Source organism: Rosa chinensis, chromosome 2, assembly GCF_002994745.2.
Source record: "Rosa chinensis cultivar Old Blush chromosome 2, RchiOBHm-V2, whole genome shotgun sequence".
In the NCBI taxonomy this organism is placed as follows: Eukaryota; Viridiplantae; Streptophyta; class Magnoliopsida; order Rosales; family Rosaceae; genus Rosa; species Rosa chinensis.
The window spans coordinates 51506830-51532419 of NC_037089.1; the positions used below are offsets into that span (position 1 = coordinate 51506830).

General features: G+C 38.2%; 2 protein-coding genes across 6 annotated transcripts; both read right to left on the reverse strand.

Annotated features, from left to right (window-relative positions):
• Positions 1-4847: 4847 nt before the first annotated feature.
• Positions 4848-8905, reverse strand: LOC112186087 (putative disease resistance protein RGA3). 5 transcript variants are annotated; one of them, XM_040513844.1, is made up of 3 exons: positions 8346-8899; positions 5716-7112; positions 4848-5625 (listed from the first exon to the last, which is right to left on the reverse strand). In XM_040513844.1, the coding sequence occupies exons 1-3, from the start codon at positions 8667-8669 to the stop codon at positions 5301-5303; spliced, it is 2046 nt and encodes a 681-aa protein (XP_040369778.1). In that variant the 5' UTR covers positions 8670-8899; the 3' UTR covers positions 4848-5300. The 5 variants fall into 5 exon arrangements, with proteins under 5 accessions (XP_040369778.1, XP_024180219.1, XP_024180220.1 ...); XM_024324451.2 differs by having other exon boundaries at positions 5716-6845; positions 8346-8896; XM_024324452.2 differs by having other exon boundaries at positions 5716-6584; positions 8346-8893.
• A 2680-nt stretch (positions 8906-11585) lies between these two features.
• LOC112186088 (F-box/LRR-repeat protein 14) lies at positions 11586-21163 on the reverse strand. Its single transcript, XM_024324453.2, has 16 exons — positions 20998-21163; positions 19711-20015; positions 19498-19626; positions 19156-19363; positions 18554-18700; positions 17921-17995; positions 17490-17561; positions 16031-16102; positions 15367-15438; positions 15154-15225; positions 14590-14661; positions 13868-13939; positions 13447-13590; positions 13280-13351; positions 12455-12601; positions 11586-12157 (listed from the first exon to the last, which is right to left on the reverse strand). Exons 2-16 carry the CDS (start codon positions 19906-19908, stop codon positions 11973-11975), a joined length of 1737 nt encoding a protein of 578 aa, XP_024180221.1. The 5' UTR covers positions 19909-20015; positions 20998-21163; the 3' UTR covers positions 11586-11972.
• Between the last annotated feature and the right edge of the window lie 4427 nt (positions 21164-25590).

Here is a 25590-nt window from a genome sequence, read left to right on the forward strand (position 1 = left end):
CCCTTTAATTGAGGTGCACGTTGTGCACATTACGGGCCTTCCCTAGGAGGTTTGGTGCCACCAGCACGACCTATGGCGCCACCATTACGGCTAGGGATACCACGACCCCCTCTCCCACGTGTGGCATTACCACCACGTGTATCCACACCAAACTTGCGGTTTCCTTCCTGGTTAGGGCGGTTATATAGGCCCATACGTCCCTCATGTCCCCCATTCTTAGGGTACCGCTCCTTGTGCCCTCCTTTGAGTGCATTATAATTCGCCTCATGAACACTCTTAGTTCCAATGGGCCTTGAATTATAATTCCTCACGAGTATGTTATCATGTTTCTCAGCTACAGATATAACATTGATAAGCTAATGAAACCTCGTGATCCGTCCAGCATTGACTTCAGTACGGTATTGCTTTGATACCACAATGGCTGAAACGGGGAAGGTGGAGAGAGTTTTCTCAATTAGCACTTGCTCTGTGACAGGTTGTCCACAAAACCTCAACATGGACTGTATGCGAAGAGCTTCTGAATTATATTCAGCAACAGACTTGAAATCAGCAAAGCGCAGGTTGTTCCATTGAACCTTCAAGTCAGGGAGGAGGGAATCTTGGACATTGCCAAAGCGCTCTTCTAGCGCTACCCATAGCTCTCTTGCATTCTTGATCAACATATACTCCAATCTGAGTGCCTTGTCCATATGGCGTCGCATCAAGATAACTGCTTGAGCATGCTTTGTAGGTGTTCGCAGGAACACAAGATCCGGGTTAGGTGCCTGGATTATGGGTAATATTCCCTTTGAAGTGAGATGGTTCTCAACATCAGTTACCCAACTTTGGTAATCCGAGCCTGTTGAGTCAAGCATTAGAAAGTCAAGTCTAGGTTCATTCGACATCCTGAAAATAAGAAGAGAAGATATATTAGTTTCGGAGTTAAACTTCCACGAAAACTAAAACAATAAGATTTCTGAGCTATGCTACCAAGAAATCAATTTCCAAGAATCTCTTTTGGATTAGACCAAAAAATAATGTTTTAATATGGTCACAATTTGATGCTTACGGACGCTCTTAGTCAAAGCATTGTGAACGCTCTTAGTTCACACGAACACTCTTAGTTCATTTAATTATGAACACTCTTAGTTCATACGAACACTCTTAGTTCGTTAAGCGTGAATCCCCACAATTCCGCTTTGTTAAATATCAAAACCGTTTGGCAACATAAATTCCAATATTTACAGAAAATAAAAGGAATTTAAATACAAGAAAGCAGCAACCTTAATTATAAAAACTTACGTGATTGTTCTTGGCTTGAAGACAAGCGCGTGTTGATGCAGGCGTGTAGCTAAATTAGGATTGCTGGAATCTGGTTGGAAATTGGCAGTTGGTGGGCTGCCCTTCTCCCTTCCCTTTTTTTCTTCTTCCTCCTTTTTTTTCTTTCCGGGCCTAGCCCTTCTCCCTTCCTTGTTTTTTTCTTCTCGCGTCTTCTTCCTTCCTTCTGGTTCTTCTCCTTCTTTCTTTCCTGGGCAGCGTGGGCTGCAGTGGGTTGCAGCGGCACAGGCAGGGCGCGGGCGGGCTTGCAGCAGCTTCGGCAGGCAGCAGCGCAGCAGCTTCTGCAGTAGGGCAGTAGTGCAAGGCAGCAAGCAGTCAGTGTACAGAGGCTGCGCAGGCAGTAGGCACTCGGGTGTGCAGGTGTGCTGGCTGGTGAGGAGTTTGCAGGGGGCAGCAGGTTCGGTTGCAGCTAGTTCGGCAGGAGGCTATAGCTGGTTCGGCAGGAGGCTGCAGGGGCAAGGCTACGGTGCTGGGCAGTAGGTAGGTTGGCGGGCTGGTGAGGAGTTTGCAGGGGGCAGCAGGTTCGGTTGCAGCTAGTTCGGCAGGAGGCTGCAGGGGCAAGGCTACTGTGCTGGGCAGCAGGTAGGTTGGCGGGCTGCTGCGGCAGTGGGCTGCGGGCTGGTGCAGGGACGTGTGCGGGATGGTGTGCAGGTTGCAGCTGTGCGGCAGGAGGCTGGGCTGCAGCTAGGGTCTTGTGGGCAAGGAGAGTTTACGGCAGATTTTTGGGAGAGAGAGTTTTTAGGTTTTTTTTTTTTTTTTTTTTTTTTTTTTTGGGCTAGGGTTAGAACTCGTGCTGATAACGTGTTGTAGGAGAATGGAATTGTGTGTTTATGATTGATAATAGGAGCCCTTATATAGGGAGTTACAAGGTATACAAAAGGTAAGAGAATCCGAATACAATTGAATACCTATAACACTTTCCTATTACAATCCTAAACCCTAGTTTGTAGAGGCACACTATGTCGACATCCTTCAACAGGAGTTGTAGAATCATTTATTTTTAATTTTCTTAATAAAAATCTATTTTATAATTGTCCAATTTATCCTTGTGATTTAATTTATTGTTAAAGTTTTTTAATCTTTTAGGGTTAAATCTGTCAAAATTTTCAGTTTTGGCTAACAAAGCCTCTTCTCTTAATAATAGTATAGACACACACATACACATACTTTTTTGTCATTGATATAGCATTATGGTTGGATCCATACATCCATTGCTTTTAAGGAAGAAGGAAAAAAAATTAACCTACCAAAAACATGATAAGAACTTGTAAATTCTAAACAAATACTAGTAAATCAATCCATTAGAATCAATCAGAGTCCATATAGAATTTAAACAATCCATGGATTAAGCAAATTCATAGATTATAAAAACTTAATCGAATTTACAAAACAAACAGTCTCTCTCTCTCTCTCTCTCTCTCTCTCTCTCTCTCTCTCCGACGAGCTCGTTTGCTTCTCGCTGCCGAATAACCTCTCTGACGTCAAAAGCTCTCCCTTGACAGCAACTGACTATTGCGCAGTGAAGCTCAGCGCTGGCTGGACGATGTCGACGGAGAGAGAAGCCTTGTTGCAGATAAGAGCGAAACGAGACGGCATCGTTTCACCATCTCCTCATCTTTCTTCCGCGTTTCTCTGATCTCGACGCAGATTCAAAGCAGATCTGATCGAAGCGAAACGAGACAGGATCGTTTCACCATCTCCTCATCTTTCTTCCGCGTTTTCTCTGATCTCGACGCCGATTCAAAGCAGATCTGACAGGACCTTTACCATTGTTCGATCAATACATGTAGCCGGCCAAAATTCACCCTTGCAGGTCAAAATTCGAAAATCTCTATCTATTACACATTGCGTTGTCGATTGTTTCTGTGTTTATCGATCTACATGCATCTATCATTTTGGATTTTGCTTAATTGTATCCAATTCCAGATTTATGAGCTCAGATTGATGCTTGTACAGCTTGAAATTTAGTTTGTAGCGCACTTAGGCTTCATTTGAATTTGAATTACTTGGAGTTGTTGATCAGGCATGTACTAGCTTAGCTTAAGCATTTTTAGTTAGAGTTTTGGATTATTACACATTATTGTATTTTTCACATGATTGTGAATTTCATGAGTTCAAAAGGTTTTTCTTGATTGAAATTGGGTCGGACAAGAGAGGGTTATGTGTTTGAATTGCAACTAAATGTTGACATTCTGTTAAAAGCTCTTAATTTACTGCTACACAGATGTAGATATGTTTGCTGTAAAATCTCGAGGCAGAGATGTTGTTTGCTAGGATATGGTAATGCTTTGGTGGATAATGCTTGTAGGATTTGTGCATGGACTTGTTCGGCAGCGGTGGAAGTTAGTACTGTTGGTTGGTACAACAAGTCTTGATGGTTTGCTCAGTTGGAAGTGGGAGGATGGCGGTGATGGCAAGGGATCTTGTAGGTGGGAGTGTGTCACATAGCCTTACAGGTACAATGAGAAATTTTGAGGCATCTTGGGAGGCATGTAGTGTTGTGCATTATGTCAAGTGAGATGAGTCAAGTGTGCTTGGTAAGAATTGCTCGCTCTCTGTTTTGAGTGGCTTACTTTTCAATACTGTGGTAGTAGCTTTCTATGACTATGTCAGTATCTTTTCAAGCTGATGTCAGTAGCTTTTCAGTTTACATTTTGATTGATTACAAATCAGTAACTTTCTAGAACTGTTATAATGGCTTTGCAACATAGTGATAGTGGCTTTTTATGTTTATGTTAGTATCTTTTAAAACTAATGTCAGTAGCTTTTCTGTTTGCATTTTGGTTGGTGGGGATAATAGCTTTTGGTTTTGGGGAGCTTAACTTTTTTTTTTGTGATAGTAGCTTTTGTTGCTGGTGACAGTAGTTTTGTGACCTCGCCGGAGGTTGCCGGAAATCTCACCAGAGTAGCTTTTGTTGCTAGTGACAGTACCTTTTGGTGTTAGTGACAGTAGCTTTTGTGATCTCGCCGGAAGTTGTATGAAATCTCACCGGAGTAGTTTTTATTGCTAGTGACAGTAGCTTTTGTGGTCGCCGGAGTTCGCCGGAAGTTGGCCGGAGGTCTGCCGGATGTCGACCGAAAACCCATCGGAGTTGGACGGAACCTCGCTAGAGAGGAGAGAGACTGAGAGAGGATGATTGTTGACTTTTTACTCTAGTGGCATTTATGTAAATATGTTAGTTTTTATATCTAAAATTTAACATCATTTTTAATCTAGTGGCCTTATGAGGGAAAAAAAATAATTGGTGACCTTATGGTTAAAACAACATTCAAATATGCACTTATATGTAATTAACCCTAAGGAATTGCAACATGAAAAGGAAAGAGAAGGTCTTCAGACATTTTATCCGGGCGGGCTTTCTTGATCGCCTTAGCCGATAATATTGTAGAAGACAGACAAAACCCTAAATAGGTAAATTGACACACGCCAACACAACCACAAAACAAAAGAATTTATGTGGGTCACCCAAATTGGGCTACATCCACGAGTGATAATCTACTGATAAATTCTCAAGAGAAAATCCCAAAACTAGGAAGACCAAATCCCCAAATGGGTTGTCCAAGTCAATTAATGAAACCATATCTATCTCGGAGAGTTTCGTTAGAAGGGTACATCAATGTACTCATAAATCAAGTAGATTATATTGACTCTACAAATAAATAAACTAATTTGTATCGAACTGAGTGTATAGTGTATCTAATTGATGGTGTACCGAAGAACTTCCCATCTCAAAAGAGAGAAAAGAAAAAGCTCTCAACCCAAACCCTCAACTCTCTCATTGCCCAATTGGAGTTTCTGCAGAATGTTTACCCACAAGCTTTTCTTTAGCCAATGAAGCCCTTGGACACCCTTCACCACATGAATCATGCACTTTTTTCTTAATTAACTGAGCTGCATGCATAAATCCAAAAACACATGCACCACCGCCACCGTTGTTCCCCGAAGCGCCATGGATCGGAACCCTCCGCAAGTAAAGCAGCCATCACCGCCGCCTCGTCCAACCGAACCGTCCCACTCTCTCCTTCCGTTGCCCCTGCATAGCAGCGCCATTGGGGCCAGTGACGTTGATGGCCTGGGTCGAGCCGCGAGGGCCTACCCCGATTTGGAATTCGACTGCCTGGCCATCCATGATAGTGCGGTAGCCGTCGGATTTGATCGCCGAGAAGTGAACGAACAAATCTTCTCTGTCTTCGTCGTCCGGGGTGATGAAGCCGAAACCCTTCGAGTCGTTGAACCACTTCACCTTCCCCGTCAATCTCTCCTCAGACACCTGCCGTGTCGATATATCTTCAGGCATTGTTGAAATCCTAGAGATTCAAAGAAATAAAATTTAGATGAAGATACTAGACGAAATTCTAGAAACACGTTATCAGAGAGAAAGTAAATAAATAATTTACCAGTAAAGTGAATCAGTACGGCAGAGCTCGCTCTCATCATCGTGTTCATCGTCCTCGTCAGTTGCCAACACAAGCTGAACTCCTCCTTTCTGTACAAACACATTATTGATTTCGATGTTTGGGATGTGAGACATCTCGACCCACTGTCTACCTGTTCCTGTGAGTATTGAACAAGATTTAATGCTCAGTTTCTGCAGCGGTGTCTTCCACACCAAGTCCGGCAGTTTTTTCAGCTTATTGCAGTACCCAATTTGTAAGGAAGAAAGAGATGGCATTATTGAAAGTTCTGAATCATCTTCTTCTTCGCTCCACCCAGCTGTGACTCCTTCCCATTCTTCCAAGCTATCCAGTGAATGCAGCTCGAGTTGTTTCAATTTCGGGAAAGCAACGGCATTGCCAATGGTAATGGATGATGTTTGCCTGTTTGGTAATAATTCTTCTATTCCCAAGAACTCAACTCCGAGCTTTTTCACGCTTTCCAACCATGATATTCTCAAAACTTCAAGGGATGGCAATTTCCCCAGAGGAGGCAAAAACTCGCAATTTTCGTTGCCTTTAAGAGTAAGGCTTCTCAAATTGTGTAAAGACATCATCCAATTTGGATGTACCACTCCCCGGTAACCTTGGATCATTAATACTTCTAAATTGGTATGTGGTTGCAACGCATTCAGTAATAGTTCCTGGTGTTTACTATCCGCAACCCCAAATTCTAGAGACAAATGAAGTAGGTGTTTCTTCTTCACCAATTGCGCCTTTTCAGCCATATCTGCATCCCCTTCTAAATCACTTATGCGTAGACTACCCTGAAGTTGGTCCAACTTCTCCAGATCTTCTAAGGTGAATATTTTATAGTGATCGAAGTTGAAATGCTGGACAGTAAACCCATGTAGTGTTTGCAGACTTGTCAATTTTCCAATGTCTTTTGGTAACTTTACTTTATTGGATTCCTCAATATGAAGATGCTTTAAGTTGATCAATTTTCTCATAGTGTCAGGTAGTTTTTCAAGCTTCCAGCAGTTATTGATTCGAAGAGTTTGCAGATTACATAAATCACCCACAGTATTGGGCAATTCTTCCAAATCAAAATTGTAAGACAAGTCAAGATGACGCAAAAGTTTTAGTTCGCCAATCTGTTGTGGAAGTTCTTTAATGTCGTTATGACTCAAATCTAATGTCCTAAGACATCTCAGTTCAAAAAATAAATTTGACCTTATTGTAGTAATTTTTAAAAAAGAAGCTATGAGAGTACTCAATCTCTTAAAATGGTAAATTGAAATAGGAAATGAACCATCAGGGGAAAACATCAATGTCAAATGTCGAACCTTATTAGCTAGTGCGATATTTATCTCATTAGCATTGTCAGCCTCCATGACGAAGCATTCATTTTCTGTGAAAAACTGTACAAAATCATGCACAATATTATGCATTTTACACTTTGTAATATTCCCGTCATTATCTTTTTTAAAATCTTGAAAGAAAGATCTCATTACTAAACTATTGAAATAATTCTGACCTATTATTGTTTCTTTATCTTGGTTTAAACTAAGATATTCTTGTGACATCCACAACTCAATCAAAATATTTTTGTCAAACTCATAATCTTTTTGAAAAGTGGCACAATATAAAAGACAAGTTTTGACCGCTGGATTCAAATCATAAAAGCTTAGTAACAATGATTGGAAAACTTGTTCAACCTCCTCTGTATTCCATATCTTACTATCTAAAACATTTTGCCATTCAGTTCTTGTTTTCTTATACCGCATAAGACTACCTAAAGCTTTCGCAGCAAGAGGCAAACCATGACACTTTTTTGCAATCTCCTTTCCAATATCTGCAAACAATTTAAAGTCTGTTTCTTTGTCGTCTAAAAATGCAGTTTGATTAAACAATAACAAACAATCTTCATCGCTCAACTTGTTCAGATAGATCACATGATCGGTAGTTACTTGCATTGTAATTGAGACTATTTCTTTACGTGTTGTCACTAAAATTCTACTACCTGAAGCACCATTCTGTAAAGCTTCCTTTAATTGTTCCCACCTAGTATTGTTTAGGTTCCACACATCATCTAAGACAAGAAGAAACCTCTTATGCTCAATACATTCAGATACACACTGCAATAAAGTCTGTAACTCATTTGAATTAACTCGGCTGTCGTATATATTGAGAGCCTCAATGATGGCTTTGGCAATCTTAATTTCTTCAAAAGGATCAGACACACAAACCCAAATTCTCTTATCAAAATGAGTTTTAATGTTTTCATTGTTATAGATCAATTGGGCAAGAGCAGTCTTGCCCATTCCTCCCATCCCTACAATAAGAACGACAGGATGACTCCTCCCTTCTTGACTACTCTGGCTTTGTAATAATTTGCTAACTAAATTATTTTTTTCATCTTCTCTACCAATTATTCTAGATATATCAACAAAAGAAGACGTTTTGGGATGTTCAAGTTGTTCATTGCCTCTTATTGTTCTCTCAAAACGATAATTCTGTCTTATACTACTTATCAAAGTTAATCTTTCATTCATTTCTTTTATCTTCTTAGCAATGTCATGACGCACACTTACACTACCAACTTGACCAAAACAATTGCAGGGACAGCTAGGACATGAAATGAAGAAACGCACCTTCCTTCGAGCAACTACAGATTCCTCACCATGCTTTTCTTGCTTCTCAATTCGGTGTTTGAGAATCTCTGTGTTCCACTCGTCCAATACGTCGGTTATGTCAAAGGACACGTCTTTGAGGTTGTTCAGCCAACTCCGGACATCCGGCTCCTTGATTTGTCTCTCCTCTGCATTCAGGAGCACAGCTTGAAGAGCTTCGAGATGGAGGGTCAGATTTTTAACTTCTTTGTCGACGCCCACGATCAGTCTCACCTCTTGTTCCATCTGTGTAAAAGAGATGAAAGCCAGCTTTGCTAATAGGTTGGAAACGAGAGCTTCAGCCATTTCTGGTGTTAGCTAGAAGGTATTGAACAAGTCACAACTCACAAAGTAAATGAAAAACAAATGACACAATCGGGTAAGATGGTAATGGAAGTAATTTATGGCAAGCTAATGACGAGACTTGAAAGATTAATTGGTGTTGTATTTCCCCTCATGGCCTCTATATATAATGACGCGAGCTTTGTAGATGGCTACTCTTTTTCTTTTTTTTCTAATGAATTTGCCCGTTGTAGAACCCATCGGTCAAATATGGCGACCGTTGGTACCGACAACGACAAGTCTATGGAATTAATTTAAACCCTAATTATTGCTGAGATCCGGTTTTTATGCTTGTACAGCCAATTGTAATAATCAAATTTTAAGCTAAAAAAAACCTTTAAAAAATATACCGATGTGACATCATAACCAGCACTATCACAAGTTCAAATCTTACTGACATCATAGAGTGGGTGAGCTAGAAAAAAGAATTGTTGTTTAATCTAAAAAAAAAAATCAAAAAGATATACTTGCTTAATTCTCTTCCAGCCCTAAATAATGGCTGTCATGGCAAACATTATCTTTGATCCTCATGAACTCATTTGAAAGGCACATGATTGGCTAGAAGAATGTGTGTGCAGCAGGGAGAATAGAAAGCAGAGTAGCAGCAGCCTTAATTGCAGGGATGTGGGAGAAAATGTGTGGAAGTGTCCAGCATTGTCTTGGTTTAAAAATGAATTTTGATGGTGCTTGTGAGTTGTGACATGCAAGGTGGTAAGGTAGGTTTTCGAGTAGTGATTAGGAATGATGGAGGGGAGCTCGTGGGTGCGTTGGCAACACCTATGGTTGGTATGCTCAGTCCACTGGTCAAAGAAGCACCGGCGCTAGTGCATATGGGCTGAAATATTGCAAGGAGCTGCAGCTACAAAAGGTGGAAATTGAAGGTGATGCACTAAATGTTTTATCACCGTTGCATTGGTGCTGTAATGGAAGAAGTGAGGTTATTGATGAAAAGTTTTGAATTAGTGTGTTAGACGAGAGAAAGGAAACCAGGTTGCTCATGGTTTATCTAGATCAGCCTTGAAGATAGTACAATCTTGGTATTGTAAGGAGATTGGACCTCCATGGTTACATGCGTTCAGATTGAAACTGAATGGTAAGTCTGTTGATATCTTGAACAAGAGCCTTAATCCTTCAAGGAACAACAGACCTCAAAGTTATACAGTCCAATCGCAGTTTAGAATCTCCCTCAACAATGACACGTTGATACTGCTGCAATAAGGTCGTATGCAGTCCATCTCTTAACGCTGTAGCTTCAGCAACAAGGGCATTAGTGATTCCTAAATTTTGACAAGTAGCAAACAGCGGATTGCCATCAGAATTTCTGAGGAGAAATCCAGTGGTAGCTACACCATGTCTGACCGAGCCATCAAAATTAAGCTTCACTTGAGAATGATCAGGGGGTTGCCATTTAATATGGAAGAACTTTGAAACTTTAGGACAGAAAAGCTTAGGGTTAGCCTTGCAGTAGTTAAACCCCAGATTGAATGCTCCAAACACAGTTTTACTAGGTGAAGGGGTCAACTGCTCAAAAATCACTTTATTCTGAGTATGCCAAATAGACCAGGCAACTAAGAAGCAATGACTTAAAGTATCAAATCTGAGAAGTGTCTACTAACAACATCTAACCAAACAAGAAAAGAGTCGTGCCAATTAGCCAGGATTGACATACTGGCAAGATGCCAGACCTGCTTAGCAAAGGAGCAATGCAAAAAGAGATGATCAAGAGATTCCGTGGCATCCTTACAGAACGGGCAAGAACCAGGGATATTCGGGTTAAAAATAGAAAGACGATCCCTAGTCTTTAAACCTCCTCAAATAAGAGTCCAGGCAAAGATTTAAAGGCCATACTTTCTTCAACAAGGGGGCCTTAAAATGAGCAGGACTATTCTGCTATTGCAACCAAGAAGCACTTTTGACAGTAAAGACTCCTGTTGGGGAAGGACCCCAAACAAACTCATCCACAGTATGATACACTGGGATAGGAATAGCTATTATTTGATTAGCAATGTCTTCAGGCAGCAGCTGTAAATGAGCATGTTTATTCCAAGCATAATTCTGAATAAAAGAAGAAACATTGAGAGACCAATCCAGATTATTCCGATCCCGATCAAGAATAAGATAATATAACGGAAATTGGAGTACCCAATTAAAAACCAAAATAAAATGGAATCACCATCACCCACTATCCATCTTAAGCCTTCACAAAGGAGGTCTCTAGTGTCCAAAATTCCTTTCCAAGCTAGTGAAGCTGTGGATCTTTTCAGAACTGTAAGAAAATGATTATGTTTAAGGTATTTTCTTGTCACTATTTGTACCCACCTATTTTGTGGCTGAGTTAGGACTTTCCAACCTAGCTTAGCCAGCGCAGCTTTATTAAAACACTCTGCTGGTCTAATGCCAAGCCCTCCTTTCTGCTTTGGTAAACAAGGTTGATTCCACGCAATAGAAGATGCATTACCCCAAAAAAATTGTCTACATTCCTAATCTAATTTATCAGTGAGCTTTTTAGGACATTTAACACAATCATATATATATGATTGCGTAACTGGATTGTTGAAATTTCTTATAGCCTACGAGATTAAAATACTGACAACCATATATATGTAAAAGTGAGTTTGCTATACCAGTTTATCTAATAGATAAAAAGAAGAATCAAATTGAAAAACTCAAATTAGCTCAGTTAAATGTCAAAGAAGAGGGTAGGGTCATTGAGAAGTTTTCAACAAGCATGTCCAAAGATCAATTGAACTATCAACAAATAACAAGTACTTCACTTCTTAAAAAATAAATAAAAATTAAAAAAATAAAGAAAAGGGAAACACAAATAACTATTTCAGTAGACCATACTCCGGAGCAGACCATTTTTTTCTACAAATAATATGCATCCCAGATCACTGAATATTAACTATGAACAAAGTATCCATGTTTTTTACATTCTGTACAAAAAAGCAAATGGGAAGCACCAACTTCCAGCATGTATATACAATAATTATTTTAATAGAATACCAAACCCCTAAAAAAGATATAGAAGACTCATGCCTAGGAAGCTTATCCACATTTTCTCCCATGCCAAAAATCAACCATGGAAGAGAGCTTCACATGAAGCACAGAGAGAACTTCCAATCTTTTAGTTCAAGAGACATTTGGAAATCCACATCCACATCCAACCATATCTACAATTTACCCAAACTCTCCCCTTTTATATGTACATATCTGTCTGTCCAAGCTGCCAGAAGCTTAAAGTTACAGATTCAATTACCTCCACAACTATTCAGGCCGGAAGCTTACCAGATTTGGAAGGTCAGTCAATTGAAGCTTCCTAATGTCATTTGCAGTCACCTTGCAGGCTTCCAAAGTCAGAGACTTCAAATTCTTAAGTAGTTTCAAATGACGCAGTCCTGAGTGGGTTATGCGAGAATTTGAAACGTTTAAAGAGACCAATCCTGTGAGCCCTGCATTCACATAAAAGGGCGTGACAATTAATAGACATTGACAACAGTAGCCAATATGGTTACACAACCACGATCCAACCAGCTTTCAGACAAATTATTGCTAATAAAAGCATTGGCCTGCCTCGCAATATTTCAAAAGGCAACCCCCATCCCTTTCTCCCATGTGCTCTAGAAATTCCCATGTTTGGCATTCTTTAACCTCAGGAGCTTATATGTCAAATTTCATCCAACAGCATAAGCAGATAAAGCTGGCATATATGATATATATCAAATTTATAACAAAGTTAAAGGGATTACCAGAAATCAACTCCAAGGTTTTATCTGTTAGGTTGCAGTTTTGTGATAGATTCAATAGGGTCAAGGATGAAAGATCTTTAATATTCTTTACTCCAGCATCTGTCAATCCTCCACCGCATATTTCTAGGGACCTCAAGTTTTTAAAGCCTAAATCATAGACAAATACAATGGTGAGAAATGAACTAGTTTAAATCTTGGTAAAACCAAACTGCAAACATTTCTGATACAACGAAATCATACAATCAGCTATACTATGACCTAAAGAACAATTTGTATTCACATTTAAAACTATTCCTACCCTGGAATGATTTATGTACCAACCAGACATCAGAATGGAACTTAGAGAAGAAATACCATCATCATACACATAAATAGTGGAAGCTATTATTATCTAATTATCTTGGCTAGTGTTTCATAATCAAATTCTCTGGTATTCTGCATATGTAGTTTTGCAAACCACAATACCAAATATTCAAAATCATGGAAGTAAGACAAATACAACTCTAGCGTACAAATGGTAAGCCTGCTGTTAAGCAAAAACAATTTCCTGGTCCATCTCATAACTGAGGTAATCCAACCAAATGACTCATCTGCCTTGTGTTTCCAGACTGTCCACAAACAGGGCAATTGTTTTGAACACCGCATTATTCAAAACAGAAAAACATAATATGCACAGGTAGAAGCTGAATGACACAATATGCACAGGTAAAAGTTCAACTGGAATATTCAAACTACCACTTGGATTCTTTATTATATTCTACTTTATATCAGTTAAGTCTTTCCGAGGACTAAATGTAAGTAATTGACAAAGTTTGCATAACGTACTTCGTAGATAGTTTGTTCCAGAATCTGTAATTCGGGCTCCAAACAGATCCAGGTGCGTCAATCCGGTCAAACCTGCATTAATGATGACGTGTAAAAATGTATTGATATACAGGCAACATGTAAACACACCGTACATCAGAATGCAGTTTTCATGTAAGGCTACTTACTTGTAAGAGCTGCAAGTCCAGTATCTGTTATTTGCCGGGCATCCAAATTAAGCGATTTAAGAGATGAGAGCCCGGACAGCTTTCTTAAACCACTGTCAGTAACCACAGTGAAAGACAGATTTATACTTTCTAGTTTAACCAATCCTACAGGAAGCAAGGAGACAATAATTAGGCTCAGTAATAAAAACAGACAAGTGACAACAAATTTCATATAAGAACATGGACAACAGAGGTAGATCTTCAGTATTTGCATCTCCTGGATGTGTGGCATTAGAAAGCTGGCCACCTATCTTTCTATAGAATAAAGCATCAATTTCTTTACATTCCTCTAAACATTCAAAGATCAATAGATAAAGGAGGCAGGGGGGTTGAAATCAATTATGTATGGTTGTGAACCATGAGTGAAAGTGAAGCATATAACCTGACAAATGGCGGAGCCCATTGCTTCCAACTTCAGTATCTGACAATTCCAGGCATTTCAGATGCTTAAGGCCTGAAAGAATATGCACAAATATCACCTTCATCAAAATCAAGTGTCTAGAAATAGAAGAGAAGAAGAGGCACCCTCTAAATTACTATTTACTTCGTAACCACATCCAGAACAGTCGAAGCTATTCAGAACCAGCAACACAGTCATGAGTAAATTGTACTTGATATCCTTATCCACTTTCTTGTATCTTGCTTTTTGATTAACAAAGGATATACTTCTTCAAAAAGTAAAATGGAAATAAACTGAGACCACAATGCAAGCAAACTCATAAAGTTAAGAGATTTCACAAAACTGATCTGCTTTCTAAGTGTAACGTTTTTATTTTGTTTTTTTTTTTTAATGAGAATTTTTTGAAACATTTCTAATTAGGGAGTTTTTCACATAATGAAATCACTGTGAAACTCTTAGCTTGAACTCAAATTCGTCTACAATACACCATCGGAATTGATATATAAAGAGTTGTGGAAGTTCAAAATTGCAGAGGGAAAAATTAACTACACAACCATGAAAACTTCAACCTTTGAAATGTGAGCATTCCGCAGTCATGAGAGTTCTGATATAATAAAAGATGTACAAAAGCATGCTTCATTTCCATGATTCTTATGAAGATAAACTTAAAAAGCAGAAGCTATCATGCATCTGTAAACACTGACCTGTCAAGTTAACCAGCCCATCATCACCAATTCTACATGAATCCAGGTTCAGACTCTCCAAATTTGTCAAACCTATTCGAAGGAAGGCAAGAATTTCAATGCTATATTATATCAGTATTAATTAAGCCAATAAGGCTTATGGTTAAATTTTCAATAACCCTGCAAAGTAGAATGATAATTATATTCAGACATAAACTTTTGAATATAAAATAAAAAAAAATAGACAGATAACCACGTGCCCTCAAAAGTAGATGATGAGGATAAAAATCAGTTAAAAGAAAAAAAGAATAAGAAAAAAAAAAGAGAACTAATAGCATATTATAATTTTATTTTATAGGCCAATTGATCCGTGAGCGTGCTTGTTACAGAAGAAGAAAGGTAGATTCTAATTCCATTGATTAATTATGAAAATTGCATGTATCATGTGTCTGATCAAAATCATGCCTCTCATACATGTTTATTCCTAAACCATTAATTTCTACCAATTAAAAGTAAATGTCAAAACAAATTCTAAAATCACAGTTTCAAATTCAAAACCACAAGAGCTTAACCAACAAATACCACCTCTTAAGTGCACTAGACAGGCATCCGTGATGTCATTGAACCCCAAGTTTAGTACTTTTAAGTTTCCAAATCCTGCAAAGCACAATGGTTGCTAGAAGTTCAAGCAGACTCAACTAATAAAAATAAATTAAACCCAACAAGCATCTAGGAAACTATATTCCCCAACTTAAACAGCATAGAACCATGTCATCATATCATTTGAAAAATACTTACGAGAAAACTTCTCACATCCTTCATCAGTCAGATGACATCGGCTCAGATTCAGATATAGCAGGGCATCAAGAGCTGAAAGGTAAGCCCGGGTAAAATATTAGGCCCAACCAAAACTAGGAGAAAGGGTTTAAGGACATTAGCAGGTAGGGAAAAAAAGTCGAAAGTCTTTATTACACCAAGTTTTCTTCCAATAAATGACGATATGAATTCATACATCATCACTTATGAATAATAGATCATTAGAAACATAATAAGATCCTAAGCTGTTATTGCATGTTATGGATGATTTTCAAACAGAATACCCTTCCAGATCAAGGAGCCCTTTAGTAACCCCCAGGACAAAACATTTTCAAAGAATTTATAAAGCTTGGTCAGTAAGTTCAGATAAATACCAAATCTAAAGCTACTTCTTTCCACTCACATTTCAAGTAAGTACGCCTACCAGACATGATAGTAATGATTCATAAATTTCAAAATCACATATACAGACAAAATAAAAGTCCATGTATTTTATATGCATAGCACAAAAACATTCATAACTATAATTCATAGTAAATTGTCTACCTCATGAATGAATTTGGGGTTACATGGAAGATAAAGATAAAAATTTTAAAAGAATATCATAATGGCCAAGAACAAATTGCAAATACTCTGGTATGTAAACCTGAAAGAGAGTCCAAACATGCAGCAGTTACCAGGCATCCCTCCAAGTTCAGAAGAGAAAGATTGTGAAGACCTGCAACACAGAGATGATAAAGATAGTTACACAAAAGGAACAATCACATAGGTCTGAGCTAGTTAACCCATATATGTCATATCTGGACGGTTATGTTTTCTATTCACAAAGACAACAATTTTAAACAATAGGACCCTTAAATTTTCTAAGTGAGTCCTATACCAATGAAACAGTTAACAGTTTTATGCTGCTATTCCTTTCAAAAACCATACTTAGGATTCACTTGTATTACACTCCAGAACTACCTTAGTTAGCACCCCCATTAAAAAGCATTGGGTTCCGAAACATGCATTCAGACCCACGTTCTCATGCACAAAGAAGCATGCATGTAGCACACACAAAAATATTCTCTGTTAAAGATAATGGTCTAGTCCTGCACCTTCAGAACTATAATGCTATACATGTGGGTTGCTACAACATTTTCCCTCAGACAAGGAGAAGACTTGGAAGAGTTCTGTTCAGCAACCCTTTATCAATTTTTTTTTTTTCCAACAACTGAGTTCCAGTACAACAAAATAACAATCGAGTTTTAGTACAAGAAAATATCTGTTAGTTTAATTTTCTCAAATATCTATAACTGAGTTCCAGCAGGCCCTTTTTACTGGTATATATTTCTTTTCAAGAACAATTGAATTTTAAACCATGCAAGGTTCTGCCAGTTATTTCTACTTGTCGACATCATAACATTTTCTAAGACTGATGACATGGTTACGCAATAAAAATGAGAAAAATTTCAATATCAATCACCAAAAAATCAAAAATCAAACTCTTTTGTTCGTTACATTATTAAGTGGTTACTGGTGAATCAAAATCTTCAAAGGAACTGCTATGTTTATATATTAGGTATCGATCAATAGTCTGTCAAAGCTATAGAATACCCCAGTCCTGCTCATTTTAGTCAAAAGCAATTTGATTGCAAGAGAAAAGGGCTAATTGCAGTATGCCGATCATTTCGGTGCTATGGACGAAAGATATAGATGAATATTTGAAAACCACATAGGTTGAAGGCTAGAGGATTTGTGGGAGATGGAAAGGAATTCATTCATCTCTCTTTGCACCTGTTTTGGTGGCTTTCAAATGCTATAGCCTTTCTTATATTCTGTTTCTCCTGATACCTTTTCTGTTGTGGACAGGATGTCCACATCTATTGTCTCATTCCTTATATTTAATACATACGGTTTCTTTAAAAAATAACAAAAATAAAATAAATAATATCCCCGCAGCCTCCCAGGATCTTCATGACTGTTTCTTTTTCTTTCTATAAATCAGGAGTATACTGTACAATCACATTGTACCTGACAACTATGAATATAAAGAATTACAAATGATTTTATCCTTACGTGGAGAGATGTAGATTCTGAATATAAAGAATTACAAAAGCAAATACCTTTCATATAAGTAATGCCAGAATCAGTAACCTTACTGCAGGCAATTTGTATGCTTTTCAAATTTGTAAGCCCTGAAATACAAAAGAACAAGTAATTCCAGTATGAGAAAAACAGCAATTTAATTCAAATTGAACTATAAACATGTACATAATTTATATGAAGTAAGAGAGATCTCTGCATCTAATATGTTGCAAGGAGGAGCATACTGTATCACCAAAGATAGATGAAAATGAATAGCAATTCTGATATTATATGCACGTATAAGACAGTCTAACATATCAGAATCTGAGTCTCAAGTCTGAACAGAATCTGTGTCGTGGGAAGCTTCCAATAAAAGCCAGTGTAGGTGTCTTAAGTCACTTTTTTTTTTTCCCTTAAAAAGTTTTTAAGTTTTAAACAACAGAGAAAGGCTGGCCAATTTGTAAAGTACCTGAGAGAGGCTTCATGTCATCATCTGCTATGGAGTTGCACCATTTGATATTAAGAGACTCTAATTTTGTTAAACCTGTTGAAAGATTTAATGAACTATGAGACATGATTAATATAGTCACCAATAGTGAGAACTGTGCCATGCTAAAGTGAAACCAAGAAAGTGTTATGCAAGGTTCAAGACAGCATCCTAATGTGCATGGTATGAGATATATGATTTAACAACTTATGGTGAATACCCAGACACTATAAACACATGTTCAAAATAACCCATAGTCTAGTTTTTCCACCATGATTATACTGCTGTTCATACAGCCCCAAGTATTTCATTATTGGGTCACACATGAATACGTGAATTCCATATGTGTACTGAAATGAATGCCCAACTCATACATTAACCCATTCATTTGATCAAAAACATTCATCTGATATATGGATGTTAAATTGTATAGACAATAGGGCCAGGTCTACCTGTGCTGAAGGACAAATCAATGCATTGTAATATAAATCCCTTGTTACTGTTTTCTCCTCATGTTCAATATCATAAATTTTTCTTTTCCAGATAACCAAAATCAATGTTCAGAGGGAAGAAACATAGTTCAGTTTTCAGATGAGTGCATAGAGGCAGACATACCTTGAAGATGAACAAGTCCACCATGGATCCCTGGGCATCTCTCCAAGTCCAACTTGATCAAGCCAAATAAATTAGCAAAGGCACTCATTCCATGAGAAGTAATTGCACCATTTCTTCTAAAACTCAAATTTGTCAAGTTAGATAGACCTGAAGGAAAATAACATAAGTGTCATATGCTGAACCAAGAAGATGGCCATGGTCAATAACATGAATGTTCTTCCAAATTCAGGCAACAATGTTGAGCACAAAGAGATAGGTTAAACAAAAGAAAAAGGAAAAAGGTAGTATAGTTTGAGTTATAACCCTGTCGAGTTGTGAAAACTATGCATTTTGAAATGTAGCATGTCAAATAGAATATAAGATCGCAATAAATCATCCTCCCTAACTATGCCCTCATTCTTCTCTTTCTTTTCTTTTCTTATGTCGTTACAGAGCTGCTTAAATAGTTTAGCTTACAATTAAAAGATATGTGCGATTCCAACAGCTATTTTTGGCTGGCCACATGTGACTAGCCAAAAGTCCAGGTGAATTACACTTACTCAAAAGTAGATCATTCATCAAACATTACTATCAATAGATTGCAAAAGAAGAAACATATATACCACTTATGTGTTCCAGCCCCTGATCTGATATCTCATCACAATCATTAAAATTTAACGCTTGGAGATTTGTGCAATCTTTGAGATAAATTAACCCGCTGTCAGTAACATCGGAACCAGAGAGATCTAGTGAGAGCAAAGATGACCCTTGGGAGGATATGACATCCATCCAAGTATCATTTACATTAGGGTATTCTCCCAAGTAAAGATCCTGCGAAACAAAGAAACGAAACTTCAAGGTCAGCCTGGCAAACTGACAATTAAGGGAGCAGGACAAGTTACTTTGACAGAATTTCTTTTGTATCAACTAGAAACAGTAGTTGCCAAACTAACTCTATGAGGTACCTGCAAAGCACAATCCCGGAAAGCTTCAAAAGAAACATCAGTTAGGCATCCAGAGTACACCAACTCATTAATGATCTGTTGACTAATATCTCTTGGGAGCATAGAGAATGTGCTATATTTATTAATGTCCTGTCAATCAAAGAAGCAATTGGCATAAGCAAAGATATACTGATCCTAGTCTCTATCCTAACAAACATTCAGAAGAACAATTACCTCACGTATTTTCCGTACGCACAAGTCCATGAGGGATGGGCATTGCCCTTTGTCATGTTGAATATCTATAGCAGGTCGAGAGAAGGAGGTTGCCAACCACTTTGAACTCCCACTTTTGGAATATCTTCTGGAAATCCCTCTAGGAAAATTATCTTCATCATCTCTATGGTTTCTCTTCCTAGAACAAGCTCCCCCCATGGTGAAAATCTGGTAATCAAATGACTCAAGATATACCTAGAAACTGCAGCAGAACACTACTCTATCCATTCAGTTACCAAACTTGAAAATACACACCCCGCTTCACCCTGTAGAAGTAGAGAGCACAGAAAATAAGTAAGTATCCAGTACAATCAATTCGCCCGAAACTCTATTATAATCACATTCATTATGATCAACACTACAGAAGTACAGATTGACAATATGAATTGACATTGACAGCCAATGTCAATCCTCCAAGATCCCAATTTCCTTTGAACAACTCCAGGCAAAATATATTCCCACCATTTATAAAATCAACCAGGAATAATGATAATAATAACCACAGTCAAACAGGATTATAGCTGAACAATGAATACATCCACCCCAGCAAAAGAATTAAATACGGTAGCCATTGATTCTATGAATCGCTCGGGCATACAAATCATCAAGCACCTATTTACTGAGCTGCTCTTTTTTTTTCTTTTTTTTTTTTAATCGATACTCGGTTGCTAGGCGGTAAAACACATTTTACAAACACTAACAAATCAAAGAATTAGCAGAGCAAAAAAATTCTCAAAAGAAAAAAGAATTGAAGCAGAGCAATAATATAGTATTAGTACATTGGCTGTCCTATGTAAGTGAGTTACCAATTGTAAAAGGAAGTTTTTCTTTTTTTTTTTTGGATTATGTGATTGATTGCCATAAAGATGTTCATTTCCTTCTTCGCCTATTTCAAAACAGTGTCAAGTATTCGTCCAACCCATACAAAAATCAACTATACGAACCACAATTAAAACAAATCATCCAGAAATTAAAAAAAAAGAAAAAAAATCATAGAACAAAAAGGCATGATCTTCTTACAGGAAGCCATTTCCACGAAAAGAGTCATAGAAATTAAGAAATAACAAAAATAAAATTCGCTTCCTGTGTAAATAAATCGAACGAGACGCTTGAAAGAAAGAATTACGATTACTTTCGCCGGAAAAACAAAAAACAAAAAAAACTTCCGACGGATTTAGATATTTCTGAAAGAAACAGGCAATGAATTCGTAATCAAAAGAAAAACAAAAAGTGTATCTAAAATTATACCTTCACATGATCAAAGAATCGTGCTTTGAGAGAGAGAGAGGGATCAAAACTCCAAAAAGTCTCCGATGAGTGATTTCTAGAGAGAGAGAGAGAGAGAGCTAAGGAGAGAGTGACGGAGACTGAAAGTAGGTGCGAGGTGGAGTAGGGGGGAACCAAAGTCCGAAGCAAGGGATGGTCGACACGTGGGGCGGTTTACTCAGCTGAGATGGCTGGGAGCGCGCGGGATAAGAGGGAAGGAGTGGGTCCTAACAACCTCTAGCATTATCCATTGGGTTGATCAGGGGCCCCACTTTCATAATACTTGAAAGTTCGTGCACGTTATCTGTTTAAAACTTTAAATTAGGTAATTAGTTTCACTTTGAGAAGCAAGCTCGTCGCTTATGCTTAAACTAATTTTGAACATCATATTAAAAAAATATGGGAAAATGTAAGCGTCTAAAGCTCTTTTATTTAAGGTCGGGGTCACTCTTTTTCGGCTTAAGTTTAGGTCTGCGGCGTCTCTTTTGTTTTGCAACTAAACATCCAAACAGGCCCTGGGTGCTGGGCGGCCTTGGCGTCAGCCCAGGGTCGCAGAACAAATGGGGCACCAATTGTAATATATGTGTTTGCTGAAAGGGCGTCTTTGGAATTATAAAGAAAAGGAAAAACTGATCAGAAAATGGTTAGTTCCAAAATTGGCATTTGGATCTCCCTACTTAATAAATCTCAAATTTATTTTTACAAATAACTAATATGGTATCTACATCTTCCTAATTTTTCCAAAATGTCCACCATTCAATAAAATCAATAAAAGCTTTTTATTTTTTTTAGGTTTTATTCATACAGTGGTGTTCACCTGGTCAATTGCTGACCAAAGAATTTATCCTCAACAACCCTTAGATTTACATCCAAGAGTGGAAAACAAAACACCTCAACTTAATAATAATTCTCTCTGCCCTTGGATTTACATCTAAGGGTGGTTGAGCATTATTTTCTTGGTCAATAACTGACCAGGTGAACATTTTTGTTTATTCATATCTCCAAAATTGATAATCAGACCACCTTTAATTTTTAAATATTTCACAATCCTATTTTACCTTTGATACAATTAAGCTGAGCAAAAAGAACTTTAAAAATTGAGTAAAGTGCGTGCATGCAGCAGCATGCATCTGTTAATCTCCCATATCCTTCTGTTATATATCAATTGAATGTGTTTGATATGTCAAATGAATATGGAACATTGAGTAAATATCAAAGATGACAACATAGATGATTAGATCCCTTTTTTTTTTCTTGATATATATCTCAAATTATTCCTTATCATTAATCAAATTATTTGACGTAATACAAGACCATGATCTCGGATACATGGATGCAAGACCATTATTTGATGTAAATCATGTAACAATGAACTCATTAAACTATGACAACAGTAGCATACATGTCACGCCTCTGATTTTACACACATGAAAATCGATAAATAATCTCATAATTATACATGCGCGAATGTTCAGCCATCAATACAAGGTAGATGGAGACATCTTCCCTTTACAGCAAGTACATATTGATGCCCTGAACCCACAATTTCAAATATTGACCCACTCCACAGAGTCATATATTACAAAATCTACGAATTAAATTGTCATCACAAAATAAAACGTAAATGCTCCTCAGAGCCTACTACATAGCGGAAGTCATACACTGGCAAAGCCAACAAAATTTGCTTCCTACCCGTTCTGCTGCCAACAAGCTACCTTAGCTTCAGCCACGATTACCCTGACCTGCAGGATTAACCCCTACACCGTTTGAATGGTGCACCGGGTTGCCACACAACAAATTCGGTAAGCTTTTGCAAGCCCGTATGAGTAACTCATGAACATCAATCAACAACTCACACAAATCAGTATAAGGAAAACATGCAGACATGATTCCTTCTAACATTCCATATCATTTCCACAGAAATGACAACATAAATCATCGCTGTGATAATGTTCTATTTGCTAACTTAACCATCAAGAAGCAAATCAAGTCTCATCTAGACAATAAAAGAAGAATACTCTCGGAACTCTCCTTTAACTACATACTTATGAGTCTCCAGCAACCTCAACCGTTACCCCCATAACTATAGTAGCAGACAGACTAGCGCTCTAGCTGATCATACCCACTTGCCCGGCTAATTGCGTGATTCCCTATTTCATGCATTGGTCACTATCTGCGACATGTCACCATCTGTGACCTATAAACATTCAGACCCCGTCTGGTCTTAAAATCAACCTTTGGTCACCATCTATGACTCTTGTTCTTCAGACTCCATCTGGTCTAAGATCAACCATTGGTCACCATCTGCAACCTGTCACCATCTGTGACTCTTGGTCTTCAGACCCCATCTGGTCTTAGAACCAACCGTTGGTCACCATCTGTGACCTATACTTCTCAGACCCCATCTGGTCTCAAGTCAAACGTTACGTAAGTCATTCTTGACCTAAAAACGTTAACAACCATCTAGTTCGACTTTCTTCATCCCTACTCACCATCTGTGACCCTTAGTACAAGGACCAATACATTTAAAATGAGTCACGTTTGACTCAAAAATGTAACATCAAATTCAATACTTTTCAAACAATAGAAAACATCTTTTTCCACAATATTATTTCTATAAAAAGTCGCATTCACAATAATATGAACATCATCATGCATATTATTCATCACACATCATCCATAAGAATATATATATTTCACGTAAATATATATATACGTAGTCATTCGCTCAGGAATGCCTACTAATACCAACTATAGTTTACAGTTAATTAATTAACGCCAAAACGATAATGGTAATTCCGTTCATATTGAACCTTGTGAGATTACTCACCTCGAAACTCCCGCTGCGTCTTCAACAAAGAACAAAGCAGCCAATCAGCCAAATAACCGTCCAAAATACTTCGTCAAGTATCTAATTACATACGGTTCAACTTAGGAACGATTCACATTTGATTCAAGTCCGAAACTCCTGTTTTGAACTAAAATCCCCAAAGTGGCGCCAATCGAGGCAAAACCACATCCGAGACCTCCCAAAGTCTCCGGAATACATCCACGATCGATGTGACCAAACCACAAGTCGATCGGACGCTCGAATCCTCAAGGATCGAATAAATCGATCGGTATGAAACTGTAAAAATCATAACAATTTCATACGAACTCCAAAATTTGCATATTATATATCGAAACGCTCGTATCAACGACTAGAACATATATAATACCAAAACCAGTCCCTTACATGGCCGGAACGCCGCCACAGGCGGTGGTGCACCCCCGCCGGCCAAAATTCAATATTTCACAAAATTTCCAACATAAAAAAGCTTCATCTAAGCATGCTTGTGAATTTTCATAATTAGCTCGAAGTCAGAAAACAAGCATAAATGGTCAAAAACTACCTCACAAGCTTTGGATTTTTGCTCAATCCAAGTTGAACTGATTTCCATGTAAATCGATCCAAACAAACACCATAGATCGACTCAGACTACCCCCACGAAGCCAAGGAAGGAAACTTGAAGCCGTGCCGTCACCGGAGCTGCGTTTTCCGGTCGGGTCAAAAAACCTCAATCTGCACTGCCTTGCTGCGTCGCACACGGTGGATATCACCTCTAAAGGACACCACAGGGACGACCAGACGGAGGAGGCGAAACAGCTGTCCAAATTTCACGACCAGAGGTCGCCGCAGTTGCGAGTTTCGGCCGGGTCGGATCACCGGGTTCGGGTCGGGTCAGTCGCGGGTGAGGAGAGAGAACGGAGCGTTTCTGATATTTCCGAAAATGGTAAATGTAAAATGTAAATAGTAAGCTTCTGAAAATGGAAACTCCTATTTATAGAACTTCCCCAAAACTTCAAATGCTCATAACTTTCACATACGAACTCCGATTGACGCGTTCCGCATGTCCACAGACTCGGATCGACGCGCTCTAGAACTTTCATGAAGGAAGTTTTCCGAGAATCCCAACGTATAAAAACTCAAACTTCACACGACCCCCTAAACTGTGAAATTCGAATAATTATACGTACGAAAATCATTCCATCTCACATACAACTTAAAAATAAAGCACAATACCAAATATCCGCACAAGTGGTCCATTATTAATTACCAAAATTACATAACGAAAATCCAAGTCATTATAATACAAGACCATTTCCTATGTGATGAATGATTACAGAAAAATAGATTATGTAACTCCTACTCACATTTCTAGAAGGAAAGACCCATGAGGACTCTTCATTTCCCTCCCTGCAGCATCCACTACTAATCTTCATCAATAATAAAATTATTGTGATAACTTATCGACTTCGACATAGTCTGATTCACCTTCTTCAACAGCTCTTGGTCTAATGGGAGCTGCTTGAACTCAGCGCTCACATTCCTGACTTGACACTTCTGATATATTTCGGGCCTTTAAACTATTTCCAGTCCCACACATGCCACTACATTCATTATGTCTCTATCATGTCCTGCTCTTTCGAAAAACAGATGTTGTCAATCCTCAAAAGGAATGGTGGCCTCAAAGACATAAAAAAATGAATCGAAGTGGAAGAGTGTCTGTTTGAATTGTGTGAGAAAGAAAGGTG